Source organism: Macaca nemestrina, chromosome 15, assembly GCF_043159975.1.
Source record: "Macaca nemestrina isolate mMacNem1 chromosome 15, mMacNem.hap1, whole genome shotgun sequence".
NCBI lineage: Eukaryota > Metazoa > Chordata > Mammalia > Primates > Cercopithecidae > Macaca > Macaca nemestrina.
Window position 1 is genome coordinate 182,328 of NC_092139.1, and position 12,956 is coordinate 195,283.

General features: G+C 49.2%; 1 protein-coding gene across 5 annotated transcripts in view; it reads right to left on the reverse strand.

Annotated features, from left to right (window-relative positions):
* Nucleotides 1–399: 399 nt before the first annotated feature.
* The window catches only part of LOC139358406 (disco-interacting protein 2 homolog C-like), a 229,441-nt gene continuing 216,884 nt past the window's right edge, over nucleotides 400–12,956 (reverse strand). Inside the window, exons 4-5 of one of the 5 annotated variants that reach the window (XM_071078976.1) lie at nucleotides 10,999–11,181; nucleotides 400–2,328 (exon numbers count right to left, since the gene is read on the reverse strand). In XM_071078976.1, coding sequence (XP_070935077.1) covers nucleotides 11,000–11,181 — 182 coding nt within the window. In that variant the 3' untranslated portion in view covers nucleotides 400–2,328; nucleotide 10,999. Of the gene's footprint in view, nucleotides 3,038–8,419; nucleotides 8,639–9,570; nucleotides 11,182–12,497; nucleotides 12,656–12,956 lie in introns of those variants that run through there. The other 4 variants (XM_071078974.1, XM_071078975.1, XM_071078973.1 and 1 more) reach the window with 4 other exon arrangements.

Consider the following 12,956-nt stretch of genomic DNA (forward strand, 5'->3'; position numbering starts at 1 on the left):
CCAAGTGCATTCCTGCCCAGGGCCGCTCCTTTCCCCAGAGACGTAGCAGTGCTGGTCTTATGCCCAGCGTCAAGGTGGCCGGGTCAGGAGCAAAGACTTGTTTCCCCTACTCGGCGGCTACTCCTGCAGGGCTGGGAGACAGTGGAGGTCGCGCAGGAAGGTGTTCGCTGAAGACCGTGCTCTGTGACTTGACGGGTGTTCCTCCCAGGAGAGTGAAATGGAGACTGGACGCCGGAAGCGGCATCCTGCGTGACCCCATGTGTAGTGGGGTCACAGCAGAGCTAAGTCCTTCCTTTACAGATACTTTTCAGAGTCTACCCGCCTTTAGATTCTCTGATTAACGTGTCTGAGGAGCGTCCCAGGAGTCTGCCACCTGCCAGGCCAAGGAGGTTCCCTGCATGTGGCTCTCCCCTGACACCTTGAGAAACGTGACTCGAGAGAATCACCGAAGTTTCCTAAATGAGTCACCTGCTTTCTCTTCTCTTTGCTTTCATGCCCCCCCAGGGTAGGTCAGTCCTGTCCGCCACAGCGATACCTGCATGCTGGAGTTCCAAGGAGATTGGGGGTGTGTCGGGTCCCCCAGGGAGATTCGGTGACTGAGGATGCTGTCATAGCAGCCAACATGTCCTTATTGTTTTCACTTTTAATGAAGTTCAGTCACTAGGTTTTCTGAGGCACAATGATGTCCTTGTGAAAAATTGGTGATCAGGGAAGCAAGCAAGTGTGGGAAAATGATCCTGCCCTTAAATCTAAAAAACGATGAAACAGCAAACAGCCCTGAAGAGCCCATGAACCTCCTCATGGGGCGGTGAGGAGACACCTCAGTAATGGCTTAAAAAAAAAGTGATAATACTGAAGAAAAGGTAAACTAAATTTTGGGTCTCCTATGGGTAAAGAGATTGTGGTTTACATTTTGGATGTATGCGTTTATATACTTATTTATTTTTCTTTGTTGGATTTAGAATTAGTTGAAATAATTGTGTTTTTTTAATTTAAAAAATTGGGGTATACGAAGTCTAATCCCTTTGTGATATTTCTGTACTGTGAGACTCCACATACAAAAGTGAAGCCCAGACTGTCTGTCTCTAATGAGCCAGAGAGAGGTGGTCATCTCCTGCAGGCCGGTCTGGTCTCCAGGCATCTGGCCATCCTCCCAGTCTTGGGCACACCTGCATCACTGGTGCTTCCTGCCAGACTGTGACTCTGCCCAGGTTTCAGGAGCACCCGGAACTGTTTTCCTAGGGGCTCCTGCTTTGTCCTGGCTCCTGGAAGCACAGGCTTTTGACGAAGGACTCTCCCCACTGCCAGGTAAATTGGTGATTGCCCCACAGTCTGTATTTGTCACATGGGGCACAGAGAGTCTGGGCGTGCTGTCCTGGCCCTGGAGCCAGCTCTAGGACTGCCCGGCGGCATTGCCTCCACCCCTCATCTGGGAACAGGGCGGTGGGGAGGAGAAGGGAAGCAGGGTCTTGACCCTTCTGCGTCTCGAGAACACGGGAACACATCGTCCCGTTGCCTCACACCATTCACAGCCCAAGCTTGTGTGAAGTATTATTTTATAACCTCCCCTGACAATGATGTATTTTATATAAGCAGCACATAAAGTGGTAATTTAATACCCTATCGAGCAGGATTAAACAATAAGGAGCAGATATCACTGTAGAAAAGTTACTTTATCCGGGAAACATTTATCTACTGCAGGTGGATGTGAATCATGGCTTCCTCCTCGGTGGCTCCTGATGAGCCTGTGAAATTCTGTCCTGTTCACCACTGTTAGTTATAAGCTACACCTTTCCTTCTATGACGTTAGTTACAAGCTCTACCTTTCCTTCTATGATGTTTATTTCTTGCCTGTTCAGCACTGTTAGTTACAAGCTATACCTTTTCTTCTGTGATGTATATTTCTTGAAGGCATGGACTAAATCCTAATTCCACAGTATTCGATGCACATACTCAAGAGATACTTGTTTGAATGAATGGATTAATAGAAAATAGAAGTGGTGACTTCACTTTATTTCATTATGTCAAACTTTGTCTACACGGAAAATTTTATGGTCCTTTGGAAAAACAGGGCCTCTGTGCAGGGTTGTTAGAGATTGTGAGAATGCCGCAAATGGCTCTGTGGCTCTAGGCTCACAAAGGGCTTGAGGGACTTGGTGGCGCACCTGTGTTGAAAACTGAGTTCTGCAAATCCATTGGAGTGACCTGCCAGCACCAGCACACACAGCCCTCCTTCCCAGTTGATTTCTGCACAGAGGCTTCTTCTGAATGCCCCAGGTGAACGTGGGTTCAGCCAGCACTGCTGGGCTTCCACAGCAAGCCAGGGTGCTGCAGGGACGAGAGAGAAGAGGGGCAGGACCAGGATCTTCCTGGGCCCCAGTGCCCGTGTGGGGACGCTGCCTGGCCTGGCTTTTCTGGGGGAGGTCAGGGAAATGATGGCATGGAGGGACTGTTGGTATGAGTCGCTTGCTCAAACATAGATCCCAGGTCTGTGTGGGAGGCAAAGAGAAATTTATGTGGGTATCATCAGTAACATAGCAAACATGGGCTTCTTCACTAGGGTGGCTGACCCTCTTGCTCATCTGCTGAGCAAAGGCCCGGCCCGGCCCGGCCCGGCCTGGCCTTCTACGCCTCCACAGTGAGCTTTTCTCAAGCTCTGTCCACTCCATGGAGATGGCCGGAGCCAGGGCAGATATGGGGTGTTTTCCACTTTTTATTTATTTTTTCTTTTTTGAGATGGAGTCTTGCTCTGTCGCCCAGGCTGGAGTGCAGTGGTGTGATCTCGGCTCAGTGCAAGCTCCACCTCCCAGGTTCACGCCATTCTCCTGCCTCAGTCTCTCGAGTAGCTGGGGCCACAGGTGTCCGCCAACACACCAGGCTAATTTTTTGCGTTTTTAGTAGAGTCAGGGCTTCACCGTGTTAGCCAGGATGGTCTCAATCTCCTGACCTCGTGATCCACCAGCCTCGGCCTCCCAAAGTGCTGGGATTACAGGCGTGAGCCACTGCACCCGGCCAGGTATTTGTCAGTTTTTGAAAGCTACATTTAAAGAATGAAATAGACCGAACAGAATTACTTCCTTTTGAATATTTAATACTCAGTCTACCAGAACACTTAAATATAGTTAATGTATTCAAATAATAAGAAAGAACTTTCCCTCTGTTCCAAAGAAAAAGTATAAACAACCTTTTACTTGTCAGGGATTTCACTATGTTTCTAAAAAGCCAGCAAGCACTTTTCCTGAAATAGACCCATCTCTTCCTCTGCATAGACCCTATGAACATTTTAGCTACATTTCTGCTGTATCTTAATGTGATAGATTGTAGAAAATTCCTTGCTACTGGAACTTCACGATGCTTTCCTTTGAAACATCAAATAGAAAGTATGGATAGTAAATCTCAGACTAGTTGCAATTATCAGTCTTGGTAGAGCTGCCACCCACAGCCTCTGTCAATTACAACAGAGTGTGTCTCCCCAGCAACCCGGATTAGATTGCGGACCAAGCCAGGCTCACCCAGGATTCAGTGCAACGTCTTTCAAAGCTGTAGTCACTGCCCCTGGAGGAGACTTGAGAATTCCTCCCTTTGATGCCTGTGCATGGCTGTTCTCAGATCACAGCAGCTGCAGCAGCATCTCAGAGGATGCCAGCAGGGGTGTCCTGGGTAGTGACACCACGGTAGGGGCCTGCAGTGTCTGAATGAAATGGACCGTGAAAATGAGCACCCTAGAGGAGTCCACAGCCACGTTTCAAAGGTGCAGTGGCCCGAGGTGAACCCCAGAGCACTGAGGAGCCTGGAGTTGACCTGTCACGACTTCATTGAGAGAGCTGACTGAATTCCGTACCTGTGCGGGCAAAATATGGCTGTTTGCGCTTGGCCCCTTCTCAGTCCAGGGCTAGGGAGGTTGTCTGCACAGCTAGTGGGAGCTTAACTTTGTGCACACTCGGGGTTGGGTCCCACTCCTTTCTGTGAGCCCAGGGAAGATAGACATGCCGAGCTCTCCTGGAAGAGGGCCCTGACGAGTGGAAGCTGAGCTTCAAGATGGTCGGCCTTGTGGTGTGCGTGGCGGGTTCGGAGTCGGTGTGTGCTGAGTGGGGGCCCGGCTGCTGCTGTCGCTATTGGGCTCAGCAGACGCTGCGGGGGACGTGGCTCCTGTTGTACTTGGTGGTTTTCTCCTCACAGGAGTGGGTTTCCCTGCTGTGAAGGTGTCGGGGCTGTGACAGGCAGCCTGGCAGGAGGAAGACGCTCGTGGGGTTGTGCCCCGAAGCCCCCTTCCTCTTGAGGAGCATGAAGGGGGTTTGGGACCCTGCTTCCCGCTGCGCTCCCTTGCTAGGTTCTTGGCCTCGGGGGCCAGGAGAAGCTGAGTACAGGCCTGAAACCTGGACCCCTTCCACAGCCTCCGTGGCGTTTGTGGTGTTATGCAGGACGAGGCCCTTGGAACTCCAAGCCCTACCCTGGCATGCCCGCCCACTGGGGCGTCTTGGGCACCTGCTGTGTGCTAGGCTCCGTGGTGGGGTGGGCGGTAGCAAGGGCTGTGGGGTAGAGTGGACACGGTACGCGGATGATGAGAAGCGTCAGGGAGGCAGTGAGAGCACAGCTGAGACCTGCAAGGAGGGGACTGGCTGTGGGTGTTGGGGCTCAGGGAGCTGCCTCTACCCAGAGCCACAGTGGCCAGTGAGGGCAGAGCAGGGGACCGAGGCCCAGGGAAGCCGTGTGTATGGTTCGCATCAGGTGTGCGGGTCTGCCGGGCTGTGCGGCCCTTCTCAGTCCTGGCTGGGCCTGGGGTCCCAGAGGGAATGGAGGGTCTTTGCATCTCCCTCCTCTTGCTTCCCTGCTGCTTCCTGGTCAAGGGATGCTTCTTTATTGCAACTCTGGCAGTTATTGTGCATATTAAGAGGAGTTTCACAAAATCATAGGGGGAGAGGCGGACTAGGGATTCATTTTTTTTTCTCCCCCTGATTTTACACGGAGCCTTCTTCTACCCCTTAGTGTGGAGGCAGAGTGCAGATGCTCTACAGTTATCTATCCAGGAAGAGAAGAGCTGATGGGAAGTCACAGATCTGATCATTGCAATAGCACTGACATTTTTAAGTGGGAGAATGCTGATGTCTATAATAATCAGAGTAAAACTTCAGTAGCTTCAACATAAAGATTCTGAGATGATCTTAGAGCCATTTCGTCCCTAGATCCTTCTGCAGTGTGGAGTGTGACATCTCTACCAGCCTCTGGTCAGTGGCCGCCTGGGGGTAACTGAATGCTTGAAGTGTAAATGAGAACTTCTAATTTTATTTAATTTTAGTCAAATTTAAATAGCTATATGGCCCGGGCACCGTGGCTCATGCGTGTATTCCCAGCAGTTTGGGAGGTCGAGGCGGGTGGATCATGTGAGGTCAGGTGTTCAAGACCAGCCTGGCCAACAAGGTGAAATCCCATCTGTACTTAAAAATATAAATAAAATAGTCAGGCGCGGTGACAGGCGCCTGTAATCCCAGCTACTCGGGAGGCCGAGGCAGAAGAATCACTTGAACTCGAGAGGCAGAGGTTGCAGCAAGCCGAGATCGAGCCACTGCACTCCAGCCTGGGTGACAGAGGGAGACTCTGTCTTAAGAAAAAAAAAAGATTTTAAAAAACCCTACATGCCCCTAGTTGCCTCTGTAGGAGACGGCATGGTTCCAGAAGGTAGACTTTGTGTTGAGGACTCTGCAGCGTCAGGCTGGAGACAGTCTCCCTTCCTAGCAGCGTGGGCCCCTGGGCTGTTCTTCTACCAGAAGGGATGGTGGCATCTCTGGGAGGTATCTGTAGACTCAGATCTGTGTGGATTAGTGACTTGTGTTACTCACAGATACTTAATTTTATGGGTAAATGAATACCTGGACTGGCTGCAACTTCAGGGCGAGATTCGGGAGTAGGGAGTGAAAAGTGACGACGGAACCCTGGGCTTGTCCTGCTGCCCCCAGGACCCGGTCGGGGTGCCTTCTCGTCTGAAGTCCCAGCACGTGGTCAGGGTACCCCTTGCCTCTGAAGCCCCCAGGAAGTGATCGGGGCACCAATCCCCTCTGAAGCCCCAGCACCTGGTCGGGGCACCCCTCCCTTCTGAATCCCCCAGCCACCTGGTCGGGGAGCCCCTCCCTTCTGAATCCCCCAGTACCTGGTCGGGGCGCCCCTCCCTTCTTAAGCCCCCAGACCCTCCTGGCCTGCGGTGCTGCTTCTCCAAATGCTGTCCTTGGCTGTTTTCCTGGAGTCACCTGCACCAGAGCAGGCTGCGTGTGTCATTTCTTGTCGGATCTGGGGTGTCAGTGAAGCTCATTTATCTTGTCTTCCTCCTCATGTGCCGTATCTCACCTGTTGACTGTCTGAGTTTGTGTGAGTGCGTGTTGTGCGTTCTCAGGCTGTACTCGGTGCTTAGGTGACAAGAACGTCTTAGAGCAACGGACTGTCTGCTCCAAAGGACGCTGGGCATGAATCGAGACACAGTTTACTTGTGGGGTTTAAATTTCCTGGGTGTTGGAGGCAATTAAGGGGAAACAAGGTCTAAAAAAGCCCCTGCAGATGAGGAAGGCAATAATGAAAAAAATTACTCTATACACACTTAGCAGATGATTTACTTTGTAGGTGAATTTTGCATTTCGGGAACTACTAAAGCTACTGTTTGTAGGGATTCCTTGATGAGCTTCTTGTTTTCTGTCTAGAAAGTAAAGTGGATCGGTTTTGCCTTTAATGCTGACTGACTAGAATCTACTTCCTTTTCCCCCCATTCACGTTAGGGTGGGGATTGGACTGGAAGAGCTGTAGGATCTCTTTATTTCTGATCTTAAATGAATTTTTTCTTCAATGCCCGGTTCTTTGGTTTGGGAAATGTGCTCAATTTGTACCGTGCTTTAAATGTACACAATGGTCGAAATTGCTACTTTTCTTTAAAGTTAGATATAACATCTTAAGTAAAATGTCATCTATAAATCAGGCACAGTCTGGGGCCTGGAGACCCCTCTTGTCACTTCCTTCCAGCTGTGTCTTCTTCCCTGGCCACATTGCCCCTGGCCACATCTCCTCCCCAAACCACGCCGTGTCATCCGCCCACCACCTCACCTCTGGTCACAACACCTCCCTCCCGGCCACATCACCTGTGGCCTCACTGCCTGCCTCCCTCCTTCCTGGTGGCCTCCGTGGCTCCCACTGTCTGCCCTCCCGAGGGTCTGTTCAAGGCTCCTTCCCCGTTTTCCACTCCTGAGTGTGGGTCTCGGGGCCTAGATGTTTCACAGGATGCAAGTTTCTTCCCTTCCAGCCGTGGGTCTCTGAGCGACAACTCCAGAGAGGGCACTAAGCTCTCCTTACCTACCTGGGGGGCCCTGAGCCCTGACCACCGACCACCAGGGCTTTTCTGCAGTGTGTGGGGCAGACTCATGCATGAATTGGACTAAAAAGATGCTTCCAGGAATCCTTGTTTTAAGTGCACTGGAGCAGAGATGGGGAGAGGGGACCACCTGGTTTGCTCAGAATTTGGTCCTGATCACAGCCAATGAGGCAACATAAGCACCTCCTAAATGAAGCATTCCACAGACTGATTTTACACATGACAGAAAGGCTTCACACAATGAGTGAGTTTGAGCTGCATTTGAAGGAAGAACAGGTCCCTGTAGGTGGAAATGAAAGGTAAGCGTGACCCAAGCCATCAGCAGCAGCGGGGGTGGGGTGGTGCAGACTCCCCATGGATGGTGGGCATGGCTGAAATGCAGGAGAGGGCAGGGGTGCGAAGGAACGGCAGGGCGGCAGTAAAATTCCCCTGCAGAGAGGGGACGTGACTGAGATATTATCACATGTATACAACTGAGAGATGATTTGAGGAGGATTTCTGGGAGCCTGTGGGAAGAGCACGTGGTCATCATCAGTTCTCGGGATCTCTTTTTATGAAGTGAAAATAGTCTTGCCTCTGCCTATCTTGTGAGCTGTTGTGACGATCAAATCAGATAATCTTCAGCGAGCCTTGTAAATGCTAAAGCTTATGACAGACTGTTCCAGCCCCCTTGTCTCTACCCTCCTTTCCTCCTGAGTAACGTGAACCCTGCTGGGTACCTCACTATCTGCCTGGTTTCCTCCTCCATAACGTGAGCCTTGAGTACTTGCTGGGTACCTCGCTGTGCACCTTCCTTAGTAACGTGAGCCCTGAGTATTTGCTGGGTACCTCGCTACCTGCCGTACAGCTGGCTGTAGAATTGTCAAACGCACTTGGCTGGCACATAAGCAGAAGTGCTCGCTGGGCCTTGGGAGGGCTTTGTGACATGTGGGTGCCTTCTCTTCCCTGTTAGGCTGGAGCTGCAGGAGCCCCCCTAGACCAGATAGAGGACCAAGGCTGTGGCCTCGGGGTGGGGGCTGGGGGAGCTCCCTGGGTTTATTGTGTGGGTGAGAGCAAACTTCAATCCCGCTGTGGCATTGGGATTCAGGGTTCCTTCTGGAATGTTCTGAGTGAGAAACAGGAAGTGTGCACAGGTGCGTCTTCTGTGGATTTTATGGTTATCTCTTGGGAGAGCACTGGTGCCTCTGAGCTATGAACCTGCAGAACCACTTCTTCCACTAACGGCCGCCTTTATATAAAGAATGACTTACAAAAGATGCCACTTCAGATGGAGGTATTTGCAGGTGTGGCCTGAAAAATGAACAAAATGACTTTCATCTCAAGGAAAGTACCTTACATTTTTCCCAATGATAGACATTTGAGCTTTCCAGTGAATATTAAAACATAAAAATCTTGTGTCCACCACTTTCTCATGTGACCAATGGTGATACTGATGTGGGTTTTTTTTTTTTTTTGTTTGTTTGTTTTTTTTTTTTTGGACATATAATGAAATGTGGAAGCCGCTCATAACTCTGAACCAGTATTTTCTAACCAATGTGTGATTACAAAATCGTGTGCTGGTAAAAGCCATTCAAGTGCAAGACGGACCAGTCGACTTAGAAGGAATTGGGGCAGAAAGGCCCAACGACCAGAGCACAGACTCTGTGTTGCAGACAGCCTGTACGGAAGTGCCACTTGTTACATTTGGCAGCAGAGAATACCTAAAATGATCTGAAAACACAATGAAAATACTGCTTCCTAATTGTATATCAGTATGGGGTCGGACTTTCTTCATAAACTTCAGCCATGGCTCTGCAGCCCACTGAACGCAGATGCAGGCATGAGAATCCTGCTGTCTGAGGTGCAGAGATGTTAGGTGTTTTCACAGTAGCACAAACTGTTGCCACGCTGCTGCTTATTTTGGAAAATGGTTTCTTCTTTAAGACTGTGTTAAGATGTAATGACTTTATCCTTGTAAAAGAAACTAAATTATGTTCTTTTTTTTTTTTTTTTTTTTTTTTTGAGACGGAGTCTTGCTCTGCCACGCAGGCCGGAGTGCGGTGGTGTGACCTCAGCTCACTTCAACCTCTGCCTCCTGAGTTCAAGCGATTCTCCTGCCTCAGCCTCCCTAGTAGCTGGTACTACAGGTGTTCAGCACCATGCCAGGCTAATTTTTGTATTTTAGTAGAGACGGGGTTTCACCATGTTGGCCAGGCCGGTCTCGAACTCCTGACCTCAAGTGATCCACCTGTCTCTGCCTCCCAAAGTGCTGGGATTACAGGCATGAGCAGCCACCACTCCCGGCCTGATGAGAAAGCTTTTTTGTGCTCTTTAATAAAGTGCAAAGGGTTCCTGAGACCCAAAAGTTTGAAAACCACTGGCTTAAACCGACAAAATTGTCCATGATTCTTCAGTGTATCTTCTAATCTGTTGATGGAGAGAGGACAGCAAGGGTTGCTTTACTTTTTTCCTTTCACAACTCAATGGTGCTGGGACAACTGGGGTATCCACATAGAAAAGGATGGACTGGACCCTTCCTCACCCTACACGCAAAGCTCAACATGGTTCCAATGTAAGGAGCTGACTGAGACCCATTCTGTCAGTCTGCTGGGTACCATAACGGACACCACAGACCGTGCGACTTAGACAATAGCATCTTATTTCCTTTTTTCTGGAGACTGGAAGCCTGGGATCAAGGTGCGGGCAGGGTTGGATTCTCTGGGGCCTCACCCCATGCTGTGTAGACAGCTTCTTCTCTGTGTCCTCACAGGTTTCTCTTACGTGTATGCAGCACTGAGGACTGTGTCTAAATTCTCTTAAAAGAACACCAGTCATACTGGATCAGGCCCTACTTTTAAGATCTTATGGGACCTAAATTGCCAAGTTAAAGGCCCTGTATGTAAATACAGTGACATTTTGGGTTTCCGGGGTTGTGACTTTAACATGGAATCTTGGGGGAGGGGGACAGTTCAGCTCATAACACCTTTAGGGGAGAATCCTGGAGAAACTGTTAGGTTGGATTAGGCAATGTTTCCTTGGCTGAGACGTCTAAAGCTATAACAAGCAACTGAAGGGAAAAAGACGGTATCAAAATTAAAAATGTTCAATTCAGAGGATACTATTAAAGTAAAATGACAACCCACAGAACAGGATACATTATCACGATAAGGACCTGATATCAAGAATATATTCAAAAACTCTTAATAAAAATCCAATTTAAAAATGGACAAAGGATTTGAATAGACACTCTCCAAAGAAAGACATATAAATGCCTTAAAAAGCACATGAGATGTTTAGCAGAATTCGTCATCTTAGAAATGGAAATCAAAACCACCGTGAAATAACACTTCACAACCACCGTGATGGGTGGGTAAAACCCCAGTATTGGACAGTGACATGTTGGTGAATTGGGGAAAACTGAAATCTTGATATATTGCTAGTGGGAGGGGAAGTAAAATGGTGCAGTTGATTTGGAAAAGTCCGACAGTTCCTCAGAAAAGCATGAAATCACCGTACGACCCAGCAATTTCACTCCTAGCCATATGCTCAAGAAAACTGAAAACATTTTTCCAAAAAGTATGTCATGCCTGAATCTTCACAGCAGCATTATTCATAGTAGTAGAAACAGTCCAGGTGTCTGTCAACCGGTCACTCACTGAGATTCCACTCACCTTAGACGTGAAAGATGTCAGCACCGAAGGTCACACCAAAGGTCATGCACTGTACGATTCTCCTCACAACAGGTGTCCAGAATGTGCAAATCCAGAGAAAAGGAAGTTGGCTGGTGATTGCCAGGGGCTGGTAGAAGGAAGGAGCCAGGTGCTGACTCTTAATGGGTTCAAGGTTTCTTTGGCCTGTGGTGAAAAAGTCCCGGAATTACATACTAGTGGTTGATGTGCAGCTTTTAGAATATGCTAAAAAGACTGAATTGTATTCTTTAATATTGGGGCTTTTGTGCTTTGTAAATTGCTTTTCAATTTAAAAAGGAATTCAAGAAGTTATTTGGTGTTGATATGATAGTATCCAAAACAAGTTACTATGTAACTCACGTCCCCAGCGTTAAACTTCATTTTCTGAGGATCTTGAAGTGTTTGAGGCTAGGAGACACAACGATCCTATACTGTATGTTACACCCCATCTTACTGATTTCTATCTCACATAACCATATTCAGGAAAAACCGACATGTAAATGTGAGCTGAATGCTATGCAGAGGCACATTCCTCTTACCCGGATGATCTTTAGTGGTACAGTAAGAGATGAGATCATAGCAACGTTAGTTTAGTTAGTTTAATTTCCATGGCAACAGGAATTTGGCACATGGGATGAGTTAGATCTCCCTGCACAGCTCCTAACGGGGTTGCCCATTTCTGTGTGGTGTCTGTGTATATTCTCGCTGTGGAAATAAGTGATAGCGCCTGCACAAACACTTGTCCAGAAGCGCACACGAAGCTGGTGAAGGCAGAGGACAGGCGAGAGGGAAGCATGGCTCAGCCCTGGCAAAGAAGACCGTTATTCCAAACGCAAAATATTCAGGAACACAATCCTTGGGAAGACTGGTGATGTCTTTAGACCTCACCACTATCGGGTTGTATCTGTGCAGCCAGTTACCAGAGCCGCAGAACGGCGTGTGTTGGTATTGGTGTCATCACTCAACGATTCTGACTTTTCCTGGTGCTGAGGATGACTGCATATGGCAGAAGCAAAGTGCTAATCTAGCACAGGTCATCATATCCAAGTTCTTTTCTATGAAGGCGGGCAGGGTTAGGAACCACCCCACCCCACCCCACTCCCCAATCCTATAAGAACTGGGATCTGATGATCTGTGCTGTCGAGAGAGGCAGGGTTAGAACACCTCATTCCTCAATCCCATTGTTGAAAATAATAGTTGGATTGGGAGGGTTTTTACTCCTAAGGTTGAAGCCGTGCATTTCTGGAGCCTGGGCTGTCAGTCATGGTGGCTGGGGAATGCTGGGGCTGCGGTTGTCTGGCTGCCGGTAGCCCTGCTGGTGGGTCCTCCCTCTTTGACACCGTTCATTTCTGAAGCTTGCTTTCCCCGGTGTTGGAAGTAGCAGCACTGGAAGAATGGCCGCCTTCCTACAGTGAAGCTCTGGCAGGAGAGGAGAAGATACGGAGCGTCTGTTCAAGGACGTGACGTTCTGGGCACCGCACCATGCGTTCTGCTTCTCAGCTGTGCCTCCTGGTTGATGTTACCATCACCTGGCATTTCCCAGGAGGTAACTCGCGAATGCCACACTGATGGAACAGTGCGGCTCGAGTCCAGGGCCGCTGGAGCACATCAGCAAGGTCAGGCTGGACGCATGTGCTTGCTGACAGGAAAATGACAGGAAATGTCATGTCAGTTCAGGAAAATGACAGGAAATGTCATGTCAGTTCAGGAAAATGACAGGAAATGTCATGTCAGTTCAGGAAAATGACAGGAAATGTGTTTGCTGACAGAAAAATGACAGGAAGACGACAGGAAAGAGGCCCATGAGGAGAGGAACCAGTAGATTCAAGGCAGTTAACCGAAGGAGCGAGCCATCACAGGCTGGGAGGACACCCCAGCCACAGTGGATGTCAGCGGTGGTGGCTGGACTCGGGGTCCGTGAATGTTGCATGATCGAACGT